The 24,214-nt window shown below is 33.4% G+C and overlaps 2 protein-coding genes across 12 annotated transcripts in view; one reads left to right on the top strand and one right to left on the bottom strand.

Annotated features, from left to right (window-relative positions):
- SUPT3H (SPT3 homolog, SAGA and STAGA complex component) overlaps window positions 1-24,214 on the top strand; it is a 385,861-nt gene that overhangs the window by 25,968 nt on the left and 335,679 nt on the right. Inside the window, exon 2 of one of the 6 annotated variants that reach the window (XM_064476551.1) lies at window positions 707-761. The exons of the other annotated variants lie outside the window; for them this stretch is intronic. Within the exon in view, the coding sequence (XP_064332621.1) occupies window positions 757-761 (5 nt within the window). The 5' untranslated portion in view covers window positions 707-756. The remainder of the gene's footprint in view (window positions 1-706; window positions 762-24,214) is intronic. 6 annotated transcript variants of the gene reach the window in all.
- Window positions 1-24,214, bottom strand: part of RUNX2 (RUNX family transcription factor 2) — a 300,299-nt gene that overhangs the window by 275,794 nt on the left and 291 nt on the right. For all 6 annotated transcript variants that reach the window (XM_064476544.1, XM_064476542.1, XM_064476547.1 and 3 more), the window contains exon 2: window positions 23,963-24,086. In XM_064476544.1, the coding sequence (XP_064332614.1) occupies window positions 23,963-24,086 (124 nt within the window). The remainder of the gene's footprint in view (window positions 1-23,962; window positions 24,087-24,214) is intronic.

Genomic DNA, 24,214 nt, shown 5'->3' with positions numbered 1-24,214 from the left:
ATCTGCCTTTATTCAAAAACAGAGGAATCTGGGTAGTATCAGTTACTTAGACTTAGTGGAAAAATCTCATGATCTTTTTATTTACTCCTGCAGAAACTGAAGAGCAGAGAAGTAAGGTGATTTTCCTTAGAATGTGTAGTAGGTTAGTTTTTCGTTTGGGGCTATGTACCTGGTCTTCTGTCAGCCCAGTTCACTTTCCCAGAGCTTGTCTGCTATAAATTAGTGTTTATTTGACTATTCCTCACTTGTTCCTCATTTTTTGAACCACCAGCACTGACTCAGTTCTGTGTTTTACTTTTGTATTCGAGATGACACCACAATATTGGACTCACTTTAAAGTGAGGAGCGAGGTATATACTTGAAGTGTTTGTATTAATTCAGAGCATAACATCTTTATGTGCCTTCATTCCTGTGATCATCTATTATAAACTTCCCTGAAAATAAAAAGCCTTCATTCATTCACACATGCCTGGGATATCTAAATTTCCTGATTAGAACCTGACATTTAGCTGACAAAGAGAGCTTATCCTTAACATTTTTTTGTTGCTTTCATGTTTTATAAGCTTCCTTTAAAAGACATGGTGACCTAATAATGACCACATTTTAGCAGCCAGACATAATTTTTACAAAGTATTCTTTGGTTCGATCCTTCGGTTTGAAGTTAGTTTTTTTTTCTCTCTCTCTCATTTCAACTCCCAACCATTAGGCTAAAGAGGTGCCACCCAGTGTAGCCAGTATGTGAACTGTTTGTCTTTTATGAGGTAAGTAGCTTGAGCCTCCAATCCCCTGCTTCCTTTGTCGAGATAGTTTCCCTGTGATGCAAGCTGAATTAAATGATGTACGTGGTGATGCACATTCTGGTGCAAACTCCTTTTCTCATTGTGGACTTGTAGTGAACAGTTCTGAGACCATCACTTTTTGGCAGACCACATTTGCTCTATGGGATTATTGAGTGCTAATGCTTTTTATTTATTCATTCAACAAAGTCCTGCTGAGTGCCTACTGTTTGCTAGACAGTCTTCTAGGATCTGGGGATATAGCAGTGAATAAAACAACAACAAAAAACCCCCCAGATCTCATGGAGCTTACATTTTAGTTCTGTTAGAAATACCATTTTTATTTCTCTTTTCTCAGGAGTTCTCTTGTTTTTGTAGTAAACTGTATTTTTGCAGTTTATGGTCTTATGCACTTGAACCAGTGACTTAATTCTGTGTATCTTTACATATAGTGGTAATACTACTTAAAAAAATTAATAATTTTTTATTTAATCAACTTAATTTTTGAGTTGACTTTCCCTTTTAGGTCAAGAATTGTATTATCCACAAATAATGGTTATTTCTTTTTTTAAATCAGAACTTCCAGAACATTAATAGCTAAGAGTGAGGGTAATGGATCTTTTTACTCTGATTTTAATGGAAATGTTTTTCTATTCACTAGTAAGTATGATATTGACTCTTGGTTTAAAATGGCTTAAATCACTCTGAGGAAGTAGTTTTATTTTTCTGGATTTATAAAGAAAATGAAAGGGAGTTAAGTTTTATCAGATGCCAAAAAGGATGCCTTTGAGATGATTATATGCTTTTTTCGCATTTGACCTACTAATGTGCTAGGTTAACAAAGTTTCTATCATTAAACTATGTTTACAGTCTTGTTGTGGAGGTTTATTATCATTTATAGATGAATTATATCTCTAAAATAAAGATTAATCTAGAGCCCATTTACACCTCTAAGGATTAACGTAGAACCCACTTGAATCTTTGACTTAATTGTGCATATCTTTACATATAGTGGGAATACTTCTATAATTACATTTTTGGCTCAGATCATTTTCTTTTTCCTGTGACTTAAAAAAACCTTTGAAAGCAGTACTTATATTTTTTGTCATTATCCAATTTTACTCGAAGTTAGTGGTTCTGAAGCAAGGACCTTTTTATTTAGGAGGAGGTGCAGAGAAAGTTAATTTCTAATAAAAGAACAAACAGTGACAACATGAACTGATTATGCAGCATATGTGGATAGAACAGTGTAAGCAATCATTCTTTGGTTATCTGTCTATATTTCTGACACATGTGTTTGTCAGACTTTAGAGTATTTAGGAGACTATACTGCAATATTAGAATTTAATGGTGAAATATAAAGACTGGCAAATTGAATTGTGACGATCAGTGAAATAACCTATTGCTTATAAAGACTAAATCCTTTAATGTGATGGTTGTCATACTTCAGTGTGCATTAAAATCACCTCAGAGCCTTGTTAAACCCTAAGACTGCTGGGCCTCACCTACAGGCTTTTGATTCAGTAAATGTAGGGTGAGCCCAATAATTTGCATTTCTAGTAGATCCCCAGGTGATGCTGGTACGATGGTCTAGGGAACCACACTTTGAGAGCCAGCACACTAGTGTTCTCCAGTAGTGCTCCCAGTTCATCAGTAAATCGCTGATTTAATCACAGTTCTAGCAAGTGGTGATTAAAAGAAAACTCAGTGGGTAAACTAAAAGCCGAAAAGGAAATTAAACATTTTTCTTAATCTTTATTTTTAGTAGACTCATTAATGGAAGATCGAGGGACAAAATGTAGAAAATTACTATGATTCAGTCATTGTTACTTTAAATTTGTAGGGGTAGACTGAAATACTGGCAGTGGGATGTTCTTTTTTCTCCTTGTGCAGTTGTCCCCAGAAGTACTAAATTTCAGATTTAGATCTCACATTCATACGACAGTCAATAATATTTATAATCAAGATCTCACTCCTAATTACCTCCTCCCCCACAAAATGGATACATTTGCATAAATAAATAATTATAAATTGTGATAAGGATTATTAAAGAAAGTACAAGCTACTAGGAAATAGTGGAATGTGGGAACTTATTTAGGGAAAGCCTCTCTAAGGAAGTTCATTCAAACTGAAACTTGAAGAATAGGAGTTTTGGCAACACAAAGATTGACAGGAAAAGGGAAGACTCCTGCCATTACTAAATAGGCATTATGCACTAACATCTTTCCATATTTCATTTAATATATGAATTTCATTTAATATATGGCCTGTTAGTTGGGTAATATTATTCCTAGATTTTAGCTGAAACTGAGGATTAAAGAAGTTAAACAACTTCAAAAGTTACCTAGCTATTAAGTGGTAGAGCTGGAATTTCATTAGGTCCTTCTGACTCTACAGCCAAACTTTGAACTACTATGTTATATCAGGGAGATTCGAGAATATTTTCTTAATTATCAAATAACATGAGCTGCCTTCCTATTTTACTTTTTCTCATTTTTACACCAGGGCCCTGCTGTTTCTATAAATTAGCCTGGAGTAGGCCATTTACACACACACATACATACATATTTATATTTCTGTAACTAAAATAACTTTTTGTCATTGTAAAGGTAACACTTTTGAGAGATTCTGAAATCTCTCAAAGGACAAAAGATGGAAATAATTTCATTATCCAGAGATAACCACTTTGACATTTTATGTTTGATTATTTCAGTATTTAGGCATTTATTATTTTTGAAAAATTGTAATCATACCTGGTATACAAAATTATTTATTGATAAATAGATCTGCACTGTTCAAATGAAATACCCATCTGTTTTTGGAATATTAATAATTTTGTGATAGTTTCATTCCATAATATATTGACTTTAGCCTTCATGTAGATGGCGAGAAGGAAGAGATTTCATGTATTTCATGAAGTCACTTTAAAGGCATTCTGTTATAGTCATCTCTGGGAGTCAAATTTGGTAAATCATTCTTCAACCTTGTTGCTCAGATGGAGTGAAGTTTTTATAAGAGATATTTATAATCTAATTTCTGGTCTGTTTTTCTCATTTTTAAAGAGTATAAATAGCTTTAAAGAATAAGCTGTAATCTTGACTTGTAGTTTACCATTCAAAATATTGTGCTAATAGTGTCACTAATTTTTTTATGCAATTGCTTTTCATTTATTGATCTTTATCCATTGCATGAAGTTAGCGTGTTTGTTTTGTGAATACAGAAAAAGAAACCATTTGGATTTCAGCCCTCTATTTAAAGGACAGTCCCACAGGAGTAAGTTTCTTTTATTTGACATCTTTTCCTCTAGCATGTATATACTCCTTTGCTTTTATAGACAGACCTCAAGGATGCCAGAAGAGTTTAAAAAGATGTGGAATGTAAGCCTTGCCACATTTTATGTTTATTGACCAATTTTTAAAAATATTAAAGGTCAGGTTTTGTTTTTATCAAACTTAACATCTTGCCTTTAATGATATATGCCTATTCCTTTTGGGTTTATTGTATGTCATAGTGATTTGTGTTGAGGTATTTTGTGTGCATCTACCTCCAACAGATTTTAAATACAATTGCAGAACTTTACATTTGTTACTTGAGAAACAAGGAAACACATTTAAAAAAGAAAATTAGAACACCATTCCATACCAGCCACACATAAATCAGTGAAAGAAAATTCATTTTAAAAAACATGATAATCATTCACTGTAGTTTAATTTACCATAACTCTTATTTCTAAGCTGTTGAATGTAAATTGAGTTTAGATATTAGCCAGGTATCATATTATTCACACATAAGCCTTAAAATGATGTGTGTAAATAATTCTTTCATCTTAGCTTCTTTCTTTGGTAGTAAATTTTTATTGAAAAGGCTCCATTTTAAAAACATACAAAGTACCACTTTTTTCTTTTCTAGCCATAAAAGTTATTTTTAAGGTAGTTTTTCTTTTTTCTTATGTAGTATTTCTTTAACGTCTTTTTTCTGTACCTGTTATCCAATCCCTTTCTAATTTTTAAAAATATTTTGTTTAGACAATTGTTCATTCACCATTTCATCCACTTACTTATTAACTTATTCAAGAAATGATGATTTAATTCCTGTTATATGCTAGGTATTTGGCTAGATGATAGGGAAAGAAAGTTAGGGGAGGAGAAAGGGAATGGGAATTCTTTTGTACCCATTCATATATTAGGTATGAAGTATGACTTTTGTAAGTGTCTTATTTCATGTGGTCATCACATGAGAAAGATTTTACCATTTCCGTTTTACAGATGAGGATTTAGGTTCAGAGAAATTAAGGATTTGCATAGAGAACGTAGTTTATAAGCAACAGAACTATGATTTGACTCCAGGGCTATCTGATTTTATACAGTGTTGCCTTTCTGCATGGGAAATAGGTAAATAAAATAAGTATCCTGCTTGTCTTCACAGAGTGTGCGTGTGGTTTAGCATGCCGCGTCACCGTGCTCTGTGAGGATGTCTGCAGGCCTGCCCGGGGAGAGGGTGAGGTTCTAGCTCTCTTCTCAGCCCTTCTCCCTTGCAACCAGAAAAGCTCCTTTAAAACTCCTTTTTTTTAATTGGGCTTTCTCATAGCATCCCATGTGAAAGAATGGATTTTGCAGTTAAAAAGAAAAAAGCTTTAGAGTCACTGATCTAGAAGAATTATCTATGTTTACATGTATGTTAAGAGAGAGACATTCTCATACAGAGACTGAGATGGAGAATGACAGAAGGTGGGTATGAGATAACAATGGAGATCAATATGTGAAAAGAGTTACAGATGTTCCACTCTGGCAGTACAGAGGTAGGTTACAGGGATTTTCAATTGGGAGTTTGAAAACTTGTTAAAATAAAGCCATTTGAGCTCTGTCTTCAAGGATGGGTAATGTTTGGCATTGTGGAAATCTGGAGGGAGGGTGGCAGTGAGGACAGGTGGGGAACAATGCAAGTGAGGGAAACAGCATAATCGAAGATCTAGAGGCAGAGATGAGGCACATGGGGCAAAAAGTTTAATGTGTCTGGAGGGAAACTTGATTGTAGGAAATACAGACAAAACTGGTGATTGGTGTCAGTAGGTGGCAAGCTTTGAATGCCAGACTAAGGAGTTTAGTCTTTTCCATAGATAGTGGGAAACCTTTAAAAGGCACTTGAAGTGATAAAGTTATGATATATGGTGATACTGATTAAGAAGTATTGGTTGTAAGCAGCGTGTAAGATGCATGGATTGGCTTTGGGAGGACTGATTGTGCTGTAATAGTCCAGGTGAGCAGTCATGGCATTGGGAATGAAGACTAGGGAAAGGATCGTAAGTGGCAATGCAAAGGCTAGATCGTTAGTTCTGGGGGCTGTTGGAGTTAGTGCATTAGTTACCAAAGAAAATTCCAAGGTTTCTATTCTGGAGGAATGGGAAGCTGATGGTGCCAAGTGGCAAGTTTGAATGTTTATCATTTGTATCTTAGCTGATTCCAAAAAGATTTGATAAGCTCCTCAGGAGTTTATCATAATTGTTTATAATAGAATAGGACAGAAAAAATGAGAATCAAGATGAAGCTTAAAAGGAGTAAAGATGGAAAATCAGTACAAGAGGTAAAAATGCACAGAGATACATGTAATAAAGTCCCTCTCTGATTGCCGAGTTGGGGCAGAAGTTTTACTGTCAAGCTTCCTAGCAAATAGGAAGGCATAGTGTTGTACACTAGACTGTCTCAAAAGAAGCTGGAGTTGCAGTCCATGCTATAACACAAAGCAGTTATTAGGAATATAACATTTTTTGGTATTGAGGCCTATGAGAATTTTCTTGCCTGGAAGCCTGTGAGGACACTTAATTATGTAGTCAGCAGTATCCTTAACTGTATCACTGCTGCAAATACGAGTATTCAGTTGATTCTTAAAACATCTTTGACTTTGAGCTAAGGAAACAGTACTATTAAGTAAAGCCTATTTATTAAGAGGCTAATGGAAAGTCTGACCTCAAGATTAGTTGTTTCGCATTGTGCTTTCTGGAACAGTAGGCGTCTCATCATGGACCCCAGGTTCCTGTTCCCCTATTCCCACTTTAATCAGAGCAAGTCTGCCTTTATCTGTCATATAGATTGGGTTTGCATTTTAAAATTTGGTATTGGAACAGAGTGTTCCCTAGCTAAAAGAGTTTGAAACCACTGGCTTATAGAAGTGGTCTTCAAAGTAGACTTTAGGGAAAAAATATTGGCTTCCATTTATATATTTTTTCATACCTTAAATTTTCTATTTTCATGAATAATTTATAAGGTAAATAATATGTAGGAAAGATACCAGATATATATATAGATAGATAGATAGATGTATGTATATATATGTATGTATATGTAATTTATAAACAAACAGTAGGGTGATTACATGTACATTTTATTGATAGGTTACTTTATAAGAAAGAGGAGACCCACTGAGCTAGAGGAATGCATAGACAGAGTAACTTTGAGATCATTTTTAATGAATGTTAAAAAGTTGAGTCTTCAGAGCTACTTGATTTGCTGAAAGTTTAAAAGTTTTATCCTTTGGTGAAATGCTGGCCAACCCATATCCTTTATTGCCATTTAAAGACAGAAGTGCATTCCTTTGGCATATTCAGGTTTAGACTTTTTTTTTTTTAAATAGTACTAGATTGTAATAACTTACATATGATATACTTTAGGTTTTTATTAGGGCTTTGACATATTTTATCTCATTTAAATCTCAAAACATCCATGTGAGGCAGGGCAGGTGGGTGGGTTTTTCCTCTTACTTCACGGTTGTAAACTGAGGCATGAGGAGGTGGTTATTTTTCTTAAAGCCGTGCAGAAAGTAAAAGGGCTCTAGAATGAAGTTCTTCTGTCTGTCTACCTTTTTCATTATCTTTTCTGCTCATCACTGCCCTGCTAGCGCCTTCTTAAATCATGGATCTACGGCTGCAGAAGCAAACACTCAAAGGAAAAGATAGATGTCAAGGATGCAGTAGAAATGAGCGTGATTAGAAGAAAGTAAGGAAGAAGAAACTGAATTTTCAGTGGAAATATAGACACCCCCCCTCCCCCCCCGCCTTGGCTTGAAACTTTAAAAACCTTTCTTCTAGTCTGCCAATCCTGTTTATCAGTGGCTCCTTGAAGACCTGAGTTGAGAAGGATTGTCGTTATGCAGGGTCTCGGGAAAAAATGCCTTGTACATGATGTCTGCTGTGAATGGCCCTATGCTAACCAGGAAGTGCTGTTAGAAATAGCCTGCTATCCAGAATATAATAAGTATAGCAGAGATAGAGAATTGGGGAAAGCCTTAGAGAGTTTTACGTAGTTCAGTATTGGTCAGTGATGAAATGGAAGCTGAGAAAAACTTTTGTTTTATGTCATGATAACTCTGTGACTGGCTCTTCGTTCTCCAGACTTAGAACTTAGTCCTTTAAAAATCATATCATGCTAGAAAACACGGGGGTGAAGTGGGAAGCTTGAAACCAAAACCAAGAAAACTAAACAGTGTAAAAAATCAAGAGGAATAATTTATTAAGACTATATCCTGTGACTATAATTAGTCTTTCACTTTGACTTTGTGACATCCTAGCTACCAAGCTTTTTAAGTTTGTTTCCTTTGTAGGCCTACCTATGAGATATTTTGGTGCACTGAGCAAGTACATACTGGTCATGAGGAACATTTTAATGTATAGCCCCTTTGTTAGCATAAATCAGCTTGCTTGAGTTTGATTCAGTTAGTTTCAGTGGAGACCTTTCCAAACTCGTAAAAATGAAGCCTGCTTTAGAGACTAGTATATGGCAACTACTAAGCCACCCTGCTTGTAAATAGTCCCTTATTCTTCAGAGATTTAAAAATTCTCTGCCTTCCACTTGTTTTATTGTCTCCCTTGTCTAGCTCATCACATTCTTTATTTCTTTCTCCATCCACTAAGTATATTTTCTTGTCTTTAAGGCTGGTTCACCTTTCATATTCAGATTTCCTTTTCTCTAAGTCTTCCCAGCCAAGAGTAAAATGCTGGTTCATACACAAGTTCCAAAACGTTGACATGCTTTTCTCTGTTCTTAATTTTTGATGGATTTGAAATTCGTGTTAAGAATATCTTTCTGTGGGCTCTTAATCGTTACTGGGTGTGCCTGTCATAAATGTTACTATTCTAGGTCATTTTCAAAGAGAAATCTACACATATGGACCCTCTCCTGGAACTTTGGAATCCAAGGCAGTGCTCATGTGGACATGAATGAAAAGAAAGTCAGATAGGAGAATGGAAAAAAGAAAGCAGTGCATGAATGGGCAGCTCAGGGCACGTCCTTTCTAAGGTAGAGAGCAAGAATAAGCATACAGGTAAGGGGCAGATTTAGGCTGAGTAAGTGAGAGAATTCACAGCTGTGTAAGAAATAAAAGAAAGATGAAAGCTGTGCTCAAAGTAGTCTAAGAAATCCATCAGAAGAGATGAACTTTTGGGAGCTCTCTTACAGTCTAACTCAGTACACACACCTGCTGAACTAGTAGGTGCTGTGAGTCTAGTAGCTGTTCCTTTCCTTTGGCGCAGCTACATCATTCTGCCTTTTATTTCTCTGAATCAGGAAGTTTGAATTGCTATTTCACCTGACAGTTTTTCATATTTACAACTGTCTTCTGTATTTCCTGTTTTATTCAGTTAGTAGACATGTAACAGGAAAGAGACAAGACTAGACACCTGCGATTATTGTAAAATACTTAACAGCAAACAGTGTAAGATACCAAAGAGAGGAATTAGTTTCAGAATGAAAGTCTGAAGACCTCTTAGTTTGAGGCCTCTGCTGGCTAAGATTTTAGAGTGGATTCTTAAAGACATGTTTTATGAGCCACCTGGAAGGGATGAGTACTGGAAGCCAAATGGTTGAACTCAGCAGTAGCCCTGCCTCGCAAGCTCTGTGCTGTGTCAGGGCTGCTAGGGAGCCGTCTCAGGAACGTGGGACAGATAGTGTTTTAACCTTCAGGAAGGCATTGACAGGTCTGCAGTGAGACATCGTGGACAACATGGATAAAGATAGCCTGTTACCTGGTTAATACAGTTGTGCAGCTTAATAATTTATAAAATGTAATTATGGAATCATTGAAAACTTTGAGTTTATTGAATTATTGAAGACTTTGTTTTACCAGAAAGAGTTATGGACCATAGGACCCTCTTTCTTGTTCAGTCGTGGTGGGTAAGTTGAGGAGAGTTATCTTTAAGTGTGAAAAGTTATGTTTTGAAGAGGAAATAGACTAGACTTTGTCAGTTTCTTGACAGTCTCTCAGAATTAGGAATTAGGAGTAAACCCTGAGGTGCTCTTCACGCAGCATCAGAAAGGAGTCTGCAACAGAGATGGAGAGGGCAACTCGAGGGAGCTGGGAATATGCAGACAAATTGGACCCCTGTTAGTTGAATGTGATTTTGAACAGGGCTTCTGAAATTTTATTTTTCCTGGGGATCTTGTGAAAATACAGGTTCTGATTCAGAAGGTCTGGGGCGGGGCCTGAGGTTCTGCATTTCTGTGCAAGCTTTCAGGTGATGCTAATGCTTCCGGTCCCTGGACCACACTCTGAGGAGTGAGACTTTTAAGGGATTTAAGAATTGGAAAGTCGATTTTGAGCAATAGCTGCAGTGATTTTTTTCCTTCTGGTTGGGTGTGGGTACTTTACATGTGTTATCTTACTTTTCACAGAAAACTCTCAAGGTAGGTGGTAATATTTTTCAGGTGAAAAAATTGAGACACAGGGAGCTTAAGTAGCTTGCTCAAAATTTTATAATTGGTGTACAAGATTTAAACCTAAAGGACACCAGAACCCTTGCTGGGTCTGTCATGTTTCCATGAGATTCTATGGTTTTTGTGAAACTGATGTTCACACATTAAAAAAGTTTCTAATTGTAGGAATTTGCTCTATTTCTTCAAACTTGAGCATAAGGGAAAAAGAAACAGCCAGGCAGTTCCCAGTACCAGATCTGTTATATGAGTTCAGGAAAAATAAGCTTTTTAAACATTAAAACTTCTATCACCTAAATTTTAAAAATTAGAATATTTATTCATTTTTTAGTTGAAAAATACTGGCAAGTATAACAAAACAGTTTTTATAACACTGTTATCAAAACATGATTGTCACTGTTTTAAGTTCCTCTAATACACATGGGTACCCCTGTATAATTTTTAAAGGATTGAAATTGTGTTGTGTACACCTGTTTTTTCCACACTAAGCACAAATTTAATAATGACGTGACAAAACTCTATTTCACCCTTTCCTATTTTTCTCTTAATCATTGGCAACCACACCATTCTCTCCTAGGCTGCAGTCTAATTTTCCTTATTCTCTTGCTTCTCCCAGTAACTGCTGCCAAATTCTTCTGCTACTTTCTTTGTATTATCTCCTTAACTTGCCCATGTTTTTCTCATCCAGGCTTACTTTTTTCTTCTAGATTAATGATGCCTAAATCAGTATATAATTCTTAAATTCAGTCTCTGCTTCCTTGGTTGACTGTTTTGGGTGCACTCGAAACTTTGTCTTCCTTTTCTCACATCTTTTCAGTGACTTTGATAAAATCAGTGTGAAGACTTGTGGAGTTTAAAGTCAGTGAAATATTTTACCCTATTACCCGCTTAGCTTTTATATTTCTCATCAAAACAATTTTTTTTAACTTCTTACTTCCACTGCCAGATAGAGTACCAGTCTGCATGTTTCCTTTTCTAAAATGTAGTGTCTATGATTTTATACTTGCTTATTTAATTCTAATAAGTGATTCTGCCTTATTTAGGCTTTTTAAAGTTGTTGGTTTGATCATTCACACTTCACATATCATATTAAATATGGGTGTGGAATGACTGGAGAAGTCTGTTGACATTTATAGATGCTCACATAGCTTTCTCTTAGAGATGTTTATTCTTTGCAAAAATGTCTCATCTGCCTATCATCACCTGTGGCTTCTGGTCAGAGCATCTTTTCTCAGTGGATCCATGTAGATTGAGAAATGTAATCTCACAGCTTTATTCCTACCTCCTGCCAGGAAAAAAAAAAAGGCAGCTAGAGCTCTTCTGTGGTTTCTCTAAGAATTTTTGTTTTGAATAATAAGAGAGAAATGGTTGTGGATGAAATTGGGATGAACACTACATATCAAAGATTTACTTTCTAGAGTCATGTATGTAATCTCTTTGGTAGGTAAAGAAAAATGTACCTTTGTCAGTAGATCTTTGAGAACATCAAAGATTTTGAGTAAGAATTTAAGAAATTTGAAATTAAGACTATAGAAAATATAAATTAGAAATTAAAGTTGTCTCAGTCACTTAGCGTAAGTGTGGGCATGTAGTATGCTTCTTTAGGTAGGACAATGGGACCATGGTACAGGGAATATTATGGATAATTATAGGAACAAGGATTTGACTCCAGATCTGACACCAAAGTCCATGATTGAAATTATTATTATTTTAATTTTATAAATAATGAAGATTATAAATTCCTTATGTTCAATTTAAGAACTTAATTTTTAACTCCTAGAATGGTATTTTCATATCATATGAAGTATACACTGTGTGGTATGGACATTAAATAAGATTATTGATTATAGTAATTGGTTAAGAACTATTTATTTCCTTGGAACTTTCATTTTCTGATCAAACCTGACCTAAATCTTATCCCTCGGTATCCTCTTAAATTTTATTGTTTCTTAACCTTTTTGGTTCTCATTGATCAGTATTACTTAAAGATATACTTTGGGAGACTTTGGAGACTCACAGATTCTCTTTTGTATTTGTCAACTTAATAACTTTACGTCTCTAAGAACTAACACCTTTACAGGTGAAATTGGGGACCAGGAAGTAACTTCATTAAGATTATGAATAACATTAAGATAGTAATTAAAAGTGAGAAGGCTTGAGTTTGAATCCCAGTTCTTCAACTGTGTGACCGTGGGCAGATTTTATTACCTCATTTTCGGTTTCCTTATCTGTAGATAATTATAATACCCATCTCATATAAGAGGGTTATGAGAATTGAAGGAAATAATGTTTATAAGGAGTTTAGTGTAGTATCTGGCACAATAACAGTCAAGAAAGAAAAGCTAACATAAAAACAGTACAGTTTCAATTAAGGTATGCCCTAAAAATCATGAAGGTGTGTTAGGCACATGTATTTTCTTAAAATATGTTAATTTGAACTTAAATGAATTTAAAGTTTAAAATATTAGGTTTTTAGAATAGATTGAGATTACATTCTTAGAATAGCTATTTAAACCTAAAATAAAAATAAAAATATTGTTTCGGGGGCTGTATTCATCTCAGTGAGTTGCCAATGCTTCTGACTTTATTTTCCTTATTAATGTTACTTGTTGGAAACGTCATCATTGGTTAACATCTCTACTTGAAGACAGGGAAGGAAAGTGACAAACTGCAATGTTCGTGTTTTCTTTTTTGTGAATAAGCCTTACAAATGTTTAGGAGGGAGACAATTTGGAAATTTATAGTTTCTAAATTTGGAAATTTATAGTTTCTAAGTACATAATTAGTATATACAGCTTATCTTAAGCTTATTTCTGTCTTAAGTTTATTATAAGTTGGTTATTCATTGGCTCCCAAACTTGGCTAATTTACCTAGAGAGCTTTGCTTAAAAAAATTCCCAAGGCTCCCTCTCCTCCCCTCCCCTCCCCTCCCCTCCCCAGGACCTAGTCCTCTGGTGTTCTCCTGATCAGTGGGCTACAACAGCTCGTGTGTAACGCTGTGAACCCCTTTAATGAAACATGATCAGTCCTTTTTTTTTTTTAAGCCTTATGGTCAAGTATAAGGCCACTTAGTTTACTTTGGAAGATATTTATGGCCGGTGTAAGTCTCCGTTAAAGAAAATTTGTGCCATCTCAGAATTCTGACAACTCATTATAATATAAAGTGATCATTTAAAAAATATTTATATTAAGTTGCAGTGGTTCCTTTGATTTAGAAAAATATAAATCTGATCATGTGTTAAGGAAAAAAACTTATTTTTAATTTTGTTATTCTTATATTACCATATTTCTGCTTTATGCTACCTTGCTGAGAATCTGTCTCATGAAATGGTTTACACTAATGTGTCTCCGGAGCAGGACCTGGGCCTAAAGTGAGGCAGGCGGGGCGCCCCCGGCACAGCGTTTAAGGAGGCACTCACTGGGGGCGGTGCCTGAGTGAGGATCTCCTTAAATTCTGAACCCTAGTGCCTGCCTGCTGGCCTCATTCTAGTCCCAGCCCCTCTCCAGAGAAGTAGGCTGCATAAGAATTATTTTTAATTTTAGTTTAGCATAATCTTACGCATGCTTGGATGTTTCATATAAAGAACGACAATGAAAATAATGTAGCTGAACCCAAATGTATATTCCCAGGAAAAAAAAAATAAGTTAACTATTTGTAAAAGATAACCTTACGATTTTATAATTGTATGTTCAGTAATGTCAGACTTTCAGAAATTCCAGTTTCATTAGAATCTTGCCTTACACTGAAATGTGCTTGGTTGTTTTATCTACTGGCAGCTATCTGAAATCATTAGTGCTCTGTCATAAGTTTCTTAATGTAATGAATAGTACATTCAGCTCTTAAACTTAGGGATGGTCATTGAAGCAATAAGTAGTGACTCCAGTTTTACCGCATTTTTATTAATAATTTTAAAATTCTTTGGGAATTTGCTTATGATTTTTCTTTTCTTTTTTTTTTTTTTTTGAGTGCTACATCTGGAAATGCTCAAAACTTGTTTGCGTTTTTAAGAGAACAGTTTGCAGTGAAAGTATAACTTCTTTAGAGGTGAGGTTCAAGTTAACGAATGATGAACCATAATGTGAGGAAGCATACTGTGAATTATTAGTTGGCAAACATAACGAATGCAGGCATTGGCTGCTGAAGCTATTCACAGAGTACCACTCACAGAAAGCTGGAGAGATGGGCAACACAGGACTTCCTGTGTAATCTATCCGAATGTAAACGAGGGTGCAACTTAGTTTATTCAATAAGGACTAAATTCTTTAAGTTTGATATGTTTGTAAGGTTCCATGATTAATGTGTAACTAAAATATAAAAGGAGTATTTAGAGTCTGTTAAAATTTGTAGATGTGACATCATTGTCAAGTCAGGCATTTTATTTCTTAAAGGTAAAATTTATTTAAATGCACATTTTTTTTCCAAAATAAATTTTTATTTCTACTTACAGTGGTGCCTAAGTAAGATTTCCTAAACAGAATTATTTAAAATTTAGGTCTGTTGATAGTGTTTAAAGTAAACAAAAATAAACCCATAACAACCAAGGGTGGAGGAGTATCTAGATTTGTTTTTAGCTTTCTTTTTCATGGTTTCTCAGAAGTGTATCATATTATAAATACATTCAAAATGTTTTGCTCTGAGGATATGTAGCATTCCTATAAAGGTTAAATCAATAAAAATGATTTGGACACATTCCTAAGCATGGCTAGAACAGGTAGCCCGTTGTTTTAGGTACCCTTGAGTTTCTGGAGCAGATCATTATGGCGTAGCAAAAGAACTTACTAAAAGTTGCTTTCTATGTGTAGATGCATCAGCTTAAAAAAAGTAAGATTTTCTGGCCTTCTAGAAATGAATATTTTTAGAGTAGCCCTATGTATATTGATTTAATGATGTGTTTAAAACTCAGTTAAAGTTTGAAGCTTTTTTTTTTCTTTTCTCCGAATGCTGAAGATACACCATAATTGATAAGAAAGAGGTACGTACAGGAAAAATGAATGGCAAACCTTCTCAACCAGTTGAGAATAAATGGTAGTCTTATAAGTAAAGAAAATATTGCACATTATAATTGCAAAATTAGGAATTAGATGTGATTCTTTTTAGTCTTGCCGGGTTAGAAGAAAACTCTGTAGTCACTGGGTTGTTATCTGTTCATTTGAGCAGTTCAAAAGGCAAGCTTTCATTTGAACATTTATTTTAAAAAGCATGTGTATTTCTCCTGTGCTCAGGGTTGGCTTCTTAGTATGGTATTATTGCTAGGTAGAGTTTTATTTTATGCATTTGTTTGCTGTTTTCTTGTTCATATCATATGTTTGAGTGTGTAAGTTTTAAGTTCATATGTAAGTTTCCAGATCACACTCTTTCTACAGTTGCTTTTCAAAAAATACCTTTCTGTCAGCTTATCATAATAAGATGATTTTTCTTAAAGTTTCCTTTAAAAAACAGCATTCAGGATATTAGATGTTTTTCGATCATGGAAACGCAATGAATTGACCGTGTATTTGGCTGAATAAGGTTTAAATCAAGGTGGAGAATTTGAGTTATGTATATTGATGTAGTTTCATTCTAGAAAATCTCTTCCTGTCATTTTGTACTTGTATTATATAATTAACTTCGTACATACTTTATCAAAAATACTTTGTTATTTGTCAGAGCACAAGATTTTATTTCATAGCTAAGAAAATTGAATGTGTCTCAGTAAAAGTTTTTACACTTATAAACATATATAGAATGGTTTAACCATTTACTAATGAAATAATTTAGCATTTTAAGCCAAGTATTTTGCTCTCTTAAAAAAATTATTTAAATCTCTATTGATATATTCTGATTTATCATTATATTAAAAGAATATGAATATTTATGAAAATAAAAATAAGCCTAATAATCAGCATATGGTTCAGTTTTCTTTCTGGATACTTGTGAATGATAATTAAAAAAAAAAATTTCTTTGTGTGTTTTCTTTGGTCCTATTGGTGCACTAAAGTATTCTGCAGTATGCTTCTACATACTATAAGGGAAATATATTTTAAAATCTTTATTATCAAATCAAGAATGATGTTATACTGACAATACCAGTTGTCTCTATCTAGCTTAGATAATAAGATATTAACATTTTAAAATAAGACGGATGCTAGTGATAAAGAATTTTGAAAATGTTACAAGTTTTCCTCCTAAAACAGAGAGAGAGAGAGAGAACATACAGTGTGTGTTTAGTTTTAACAACTGAGGGGATGTAAAGAATTCTGTGTGAACACTGGACTTTTAATAATGTGAAAAAGAGGAGTTTCTGCTTTGGAGAGAACGCTGGATTAATGATCAACGTTTTGGATTACACTGACTTTCATGTTTATATTCCTTTACAAATGTACTGTAGTACACTGTCTTTGTAAGTAGTATCTGTTTTATGGATTATCTTCTTAAATATTTTCATTTTTGTGTTGAACTCTGTAAGAGCAGTAGCAGCTTTTTTCTGCATTTTGTTAAAAAACTGAATTACCTAAAAGCTTTACAAATTTCATGGGAGAAAAAATTAATCTTACTAGATTACCTTTTGTAACCAATTATCTTGCCTGATGTTGGTATAGTACCATCTTGATGGACGTTTTCTTGTAGGTATCTTCTTATAATGTCTTAGTATTTTTGAATTGGATACTAAGGTCCTTAGTATGAAATGCTTACATACTTTTACAGTTAAACATTTTATGGAAAAACACAGTAATTGATATAATGTAGATTATTAGGGTAAAATTTTCTTTCTGTGGTAGTATAACATGGCAGATTTCTGTAATCTGATAGATGTTTATGAAATAAAGTGAGAATTCACTTCAAAAAATAACTTTCTTTGAGCTATCTTTACAAAAAAATCTTACAATAAAATTATTATTGATTAAAGGGAATCTGCACCCTGTATCCAAAGGATACTCATGTGTCTAGGATCAAATTACACTAATACGGTAAAGCCAGTGGGTTAAAATATTAATTGTAAAATTCAGCACCATTTTAATTTTCAGCTTCACAGTGAATTCACTTTGTTTAGATCCAGTTAAGTAATTTTTAATCATTTGGTAGAAGTAACAATACCTTTGTACTTAAAAAGATTATCCTGGAAATTTGAAGTTTAAACTGGGAAGCTCAGTAGAGAAATTTAAAAATAAAATTAATTATAATAATTACTGTCAAAACAAAATAACCAAATTAAAAATCACAGTGCCTAATTTAAATTGTTTACATAGGTTACATGGGCCATGAGTAAGTACATAGGAAATATACCTGTTTAGCTCCAAGCCAGAGTTCTGTGAGGTATTGTCCTTAAATAGAGATCTGTTAGCAAATTAATTACATTCATATTTTCCCTTGTGAACTATAATAATTTATTTAAATTTATAACTGGAAAATAACATCCTTGTGTTTACGAGTTTAGTTTTTGGTTATCTTTATCTTGTATTTCCCAATAGATGCCTAATCTGTTATTGATTTTATGGATTAGCATTTCTCTGTTAGTATACATGCAAATAGTAATTGCTTATCTTTCCAAAATAACTGCAAACAATACCTCAGTTAAATAATTTACAATTGTTTTTTTCCTGGTTTACAATTATTATCCCCAGTTCTTTAATGTGTGTGTATGTGTGCGTGTGTGAGTATGGATTCATGTATATAGGGAAATTCATATACTACATATTAAAATTTTGGTAAATGAAAGAAATTGAAGTTGTATAAATGTGACAGATATTTAGCTTCTGTATAAAAATATGTCTATGTCCATATAAAGTTCTGTGAAATACTGCAACATCGTTATTCTAATTTTTCTAAAGAAATACAATGTATTTACATGTTTTAAAACCTTACTGATAAGTGTTATTGTGATTTGGCTAGCGTTATTCCTTTATTTCCTTTTTTGTTTGTTTTTACTTTTACTGAACCATAAAATGGACTTAGTTGTTAGACATCTGACTAAAAGGATTATCTGATAATAAGGAATATAAACAAAGGTTTGGCACACTTACATTTCATATAATTTTCAAGGAACTTTCACATTTTTGAGTTTTTAACTAAGCATTTTATGTAAATGTATTTTTATAGTTGATGGCATAATGATTTCAGTAGACATAATTGATGTAAAAAGTGAAAAGTAAAATAAAATTAATTTACTTAATTTTGTAGTAAAAATTACTTGCCTTGCATAGGATGGAGATACCTTGTCACTTGCCTATCCTTGTCACTGTCACTTCTTTAATGTAACTCTTGTGTATAATTTCTTTAGGGACGGCAGTAGAAGTAGTGCAGATAACAGTCTTTAAACTGATTGCCACCGTAATCTTAAATACATGTCTGAGAATAATGTCACTTGGTCAATTTTCTGACATCAATATAATAATTTTAAAAATCTTAAATATTATTAAAAATTACATTCACTTAATGTATGTCTGTGTGGAGCAGAATTCCTTGTTTTGTGGGCAGTTGGATTTAAAAATTGAAAATCATTTAATTAGAGCCAAAATCACACTTGATATGCTTTTTAGCCCTAGACTATATATTGGATGTTAGCTTTATGACTATTAATAAGAATATAGGGTATTTATAGGAGACTTACGAGTAATGAATTTTTTTTCCACTGCAAGTATTAAATGCTCATGTATAACTCTTAATTCTACAGCTCATTTTATTTGGGAATTGTTTTATACAGCATGATAAATTATGAGGTTTTTATTTATTAATAGAAGGAGCCCGTTCAACAACAGTAAACATCTGAAATGTTTAATATGGTGTTGCTTACATTCAGTACTCTTCCAAACTTGAGTCCTGTGTCCTTAGTATATAATATAAAAGGGAGAAATTCCTAAGAATACAACATAAGATGAAGATATTGTATATAATGTAATAAATGAGCACTTAATTTCAATTGCTATACACGTCTTTAATAAGTTATGTGAGAATGTATGGCTTGTTTTATGTGTGCTTGTTGTTGAATGGACAAAAGCTTGTGGCCAACTGTGGTTAAAATTGTAAGGAAACTCCCTTTGAATACGGTATAGAATTTCCCCATTATTTTTCAAAATTGTGACACATTAATCAAAATACATATCCACTAAATTCCATAAACTTTGAAACAGCAATGGATTGTATTAAGGTGTATATTTTCATCATGTGAGACTTCCCTCTCTAAAAATTTGTTTTAAAACATTAAACATTTCTGATTTCATGAAGAATTTCCATATATTTTAGACTGATAGAATATTTTACTCTTTAGAAAAGAACAAGTCTGGAGTTTATTGTGAGCCTTATTATGTGAGATACAGGTCAGGTTTTTTTCTTTTTTTTTTTGGATAAAATTTTATCTTCAGTTGAATTCATTGTTATAAGAGGAAAAATAGTGCGTGTGAGTAACCTGATAGGAAATCTGCCTACATTAGCATTGATTTTGCTAGCCTTCATTTAATGTCTCATGGCAATTGACTAGAAAAAATAGCTATGCTTTGTCACATTTATAATTTTATTGTTTGCTGGAAAGATTTTTTTCATATTGAAGCTATTTGTCTATTTGACCATATGTGTATTATTTTTAAAGAGAGGCACTGTAGAGGTAGACTGTTCCATTGAACCCTTTAATGTAAAAATACCTCTGAAGACTTTTACTAGGTAATTGCATTTGTAATCTCAATGCTTTTGAGGAGCTTTTCCATGATGTCACTGTTGACTTAGAGTTGTCACATTTTAGTATCCTGGAACAAGGGTTAGAACAGCATGGAAGGTTGGTATTTGTATGCTTTGGAAAGGAATTTGAGATGTTACCTTATTTTGCCATCAGCTTTCAAGTATGCATGGGTGCATCATTAATCATAGGAAATGCAAAAATAAATAATCCAGTCCCATTGGATTTTTTTATATGAATACTTACCTTTTCCTTTTTTTGTATATACAGTTGAGGTATTTAGGTAACCCCTAACCTTTTGCTTCAACAAAGAAGTACAGTATAAAAATATTACCACAGTTTTCATGTGAGCAGCTCTTGAGAGGGAAAAAAAAAAGCCCTCTAGATGAATATTTGTTGAAAAAAAAAAGTTGTGATACAGAATGTCTTAACTCAGCCCCAATACTGCACTTGAGGACCACCAGTGTATAAAATTGAAAGCACATGAGTTTTGAAGCACTAGAAAAGGTTTGTAATTGATTAGCGCTGCTTGAAAGTATTGAAGTACAGTGAGTTTTGATTTGTGAATGGTTCTATTCAATAAAGATTAATTCTGTGTGTTTGATAAAATCTTAGTGCCTTCAGTGAGTTAGTTTTTTCCCCCCTCTGCAGTTTATTTAACCATCAAATATTTCAGTGTTCTTTTAATAAACTGGAACATTTCTATCTTACTGAATTTAACTTCAGCATGACTGATTTAAACAAGTCAGACTATCAGTGATTAGTTTGAAGGGTGTAATTGAATAGATTAATTTTTCTTCTTTTTAAAATAACTAAAATATAATGTAACCAGGAGTATTTCATGCCTTTCTTGTGATTTAGAGACTATGAGGAGGTTCCTACAGACTAAAAGTATTTTTCTGTGATTTCTTTGAAATCTTTTACATTTTAAAATATTTTAATGTTTACAAGTGAAATCTACCAATTTTTCATGTAAAATTAGGATTATTATAATTTATAATTATTATAATTTATAATAACCTATAATATGAATCTTCGGGAACTGCATTAACATTGTTAGCTTTTAATATATGTAGGCGTGGTCCTCTGTGTATGTTCATGACTTTTTAAATCGTCTCCCTGGGTTTGGAATTCAGGTCTCTTATTTTAGAAGCAAGTTCTGGCACTTTGTCACTATTAAATCTTGAAACTATAAAATTATTATCACTACTATGACAACAACTATTATTTTGGAAATCAGTGTTCACATTTCATGTTCAGTCAGGCACTATGGTCACTTACAAAGGTTTTATGTAAAAATTCAGTCTGTCAGCTGATATATTTTCATAAATAAGTTCTTAATGTTAAGGTACTACATGAGTTCATTTTAACAGACTATTTATGATAAATAATGGACAGATTTTGAGTAGAGCAGATTGAAAATTCTTGTTTAATTCAAGATAAATAGTATGCTGAGAAAGCAAGAACACTGAAACACTTTCTCTCCTCTTTGTCTCACTGTCTCTCTGTCACACACATACAGACACACGCACCCCCCCCCCCCACTTTTCACTTATTATTTTGAGGTAAGTCAGTTGGTCAGTGTGTGCTTTGTCCCTCACCTAGGAAGAGCCTGAACTTTTAAAACTACTTGACAAAATCAGAGCACATACTTCTGCCATTTCATGAGGTTGTTTTGATAGTCATTATGTAAGGATTTAAAGCCTGAAGTGAGGTTTCAGCCTTCAGATAGCTTACAGAATGGGGAAATGCTTGCAGTGTGATGATAATGTATACATGATGTCCACCACCCACCTGTAATTAGCCCGGTGTGGTGGGTTCATCTTAAGTTCTCTACCCAGGCTCTCCAATACTATTTAAAAGTGGGAAAGGATAAATGCTACTTTTCAGAAGAGGAAGAATTAGTTATGATATCTAAAAAATATGACATGTGATAGAAGATGATCTTTAATTCACTAGTCTGTCTTATTTGAAACTTGGTCAAGTTCTGAAAATTTTACTGTAGAAGTAGTTATTAAGGATGTCACAGAAATAAAAGACTCCCTCATAGGATAAAGAACATTTTAACATGACTATGTTAATAACTACATTGAATGCTGAAGTAGTCCTTGAAACTTGTGTTATTCTCAGTCTGGTTTAAAAATCTATTTTTCTTTTAAAATGGAGTAATTCTGTGAAGAGTAACTTAACTGCTTGAGATGCCTGTTTCAAGTTATGCCTCCATTGAACAATAGTTTTAACCATTTTTTTTCCTCATCTCGGGTGGTAACAGCAGAAGTTCCCATGTATCAGCTATAATTATAATATAAGCTGTAATGCAGTCTAGTTGTATATATGTTCTGCTTCCTTAATGCAGAAATTTTTACAGTAATGCTTATTACCTACCATTAAAGTAAAAAAAATAATCTGTGATTATTATACTGTATGTGTTAGAACTGAGGGGGCCCACTTAGAGCTATTGAGAGAGTCACTACAGCAGTTTTACATTTTTTGGGGTAAAATACAAAGTACATTTCCTCACCCTTTTAAGAGAAACCTTTTTTCTCCTTCAGGTTTAATTATTTCTCTTTGACCGAAAGTCAGACTGATCCTCTGGTAGCCAGTTAAAATGTGTGAAGTAGGAGGAGTAAAGGAAACTCCAATTGTTAGTTGTAAGTTATAAAGCAAAGTTAATACAGGTATACACAGCAAAAGGGTTTATTTTAAAGGATAAAAAGAAAATTTTATAAACTTGCCTTGTAGTTGGAGCATGTTGGACATCATAAAGAAAATCTTGTAAGTGTTTAGATATTTTACTATAATACCATGTTAGCTGATGAATGTTGAAGTAGTTTACTTTTGTGCATCAACACTGAATTGAAATTAAATACTAAGGGACTATATTATGCCTGTTTTCTTTTAAAGTCCAGCATGATTTAATTGGTATGGCTCTTTTAAATCATGCAGAGTATCCTTAGAGTTTTATTTTTTATGAGACTAAACGATACTCATTTTGGTAGGTCCAAGAATATGATTAAAAGAATCCTAGAGGTTTCAGTGTTTGCTATGTGTTCATACCAACTTCTCCATATGGATAATAGTGTGTAAATGCAAATAAAAATTATATAGAAAATTATAATTGCATGTCAGTTTTTAAAGACTTCTGTGAGCTTTTTAATATCCTGGATATCCTGGGCAACTAGAAAATCTTTTAAAAATGGCTATTACCTCCTTATCATAATTTTACTGCGGTTGAATATATGCTTTGATTATGGAAAGATGTTTAGAAACAAACTTATACAGATATCTTATAATGCAGTTTAAAATTATAAATAGATTTCTTTTAGCTGAGCTAGTTAAAATGTTAGTTATACTGCAGGTTTATTTCTCTATTTCATACGGTAGAGTATAATGTCGAGATAATTCTGTGGTCTGTTATTTTGTAAAATTGCTTCCTTTTTATAGTTTGCTCAAATATTGGGAGCTGCCGGCATGAATACTTCACGATACTTTGATTAACTTAGTGTCTAATTTTATTTCAGTGAGGGTTAATGAGAAGATTAAACTTGCCTTTACTGTTTCAACTACTTCATTTCTATAACCCTGGAAAACCTTTAGACTAATGTGAGATACTTTAATTTTTTTCTATTTCAAGTCATTAGTCCGAGAAGTAGATAAGTTACAGATGCCAAATGCAGATTTGTACAGCAATTTCATTTTTCAACTTTTAGTGCAACAAAATAGCATTATTCTGCTCTTTAGTATAATGTAATCCGGAAAAGCTAGCAGTTTATCCGAGAAACATACCTTTATGTTTAACAGGTTCATCTCTTATAGGATTTTAAAATATGATAACACTTACCCCAAAAGAAGTTTTGCTGACATGGTGTCACTGTGCTGAAGAGGCTGTTTGATGCCATAGTCCCTCCTTTTTTTTTCAGATAGAACTTGTACCCTCTGTTGTAAATTCTGCTTGCAGCCTTAAACTGAAAATACAAACCATACCCAAACCTTGTTTTAGTTTTACAGTATGCCTTCAGTACATAGACTTCATATTTATTTTTTTCTGTCAAGAAATCATGTAGCTGGTAACATGTGAAAAGCAAGGAAACAA

Source organism: Camelus dromedarius, chromosome 19 (assembly GCF_036321535.1).
Source record: "Camelus dromedarius isolate mCamDro1 chromosome 19, mCamDro1.pat, whole genome shotgun sequence".
Lineage (NCBI taxonomy): Eukaryota > Metazoa > Chordata > Mammalia > Artiodactyla > Camelidae > Camelus > Camelus dromedarius.
Note: the sequence above shows the minus strand (reverse complement) of the source record. Positions and strands in the feature narration are given on the sequence as shown.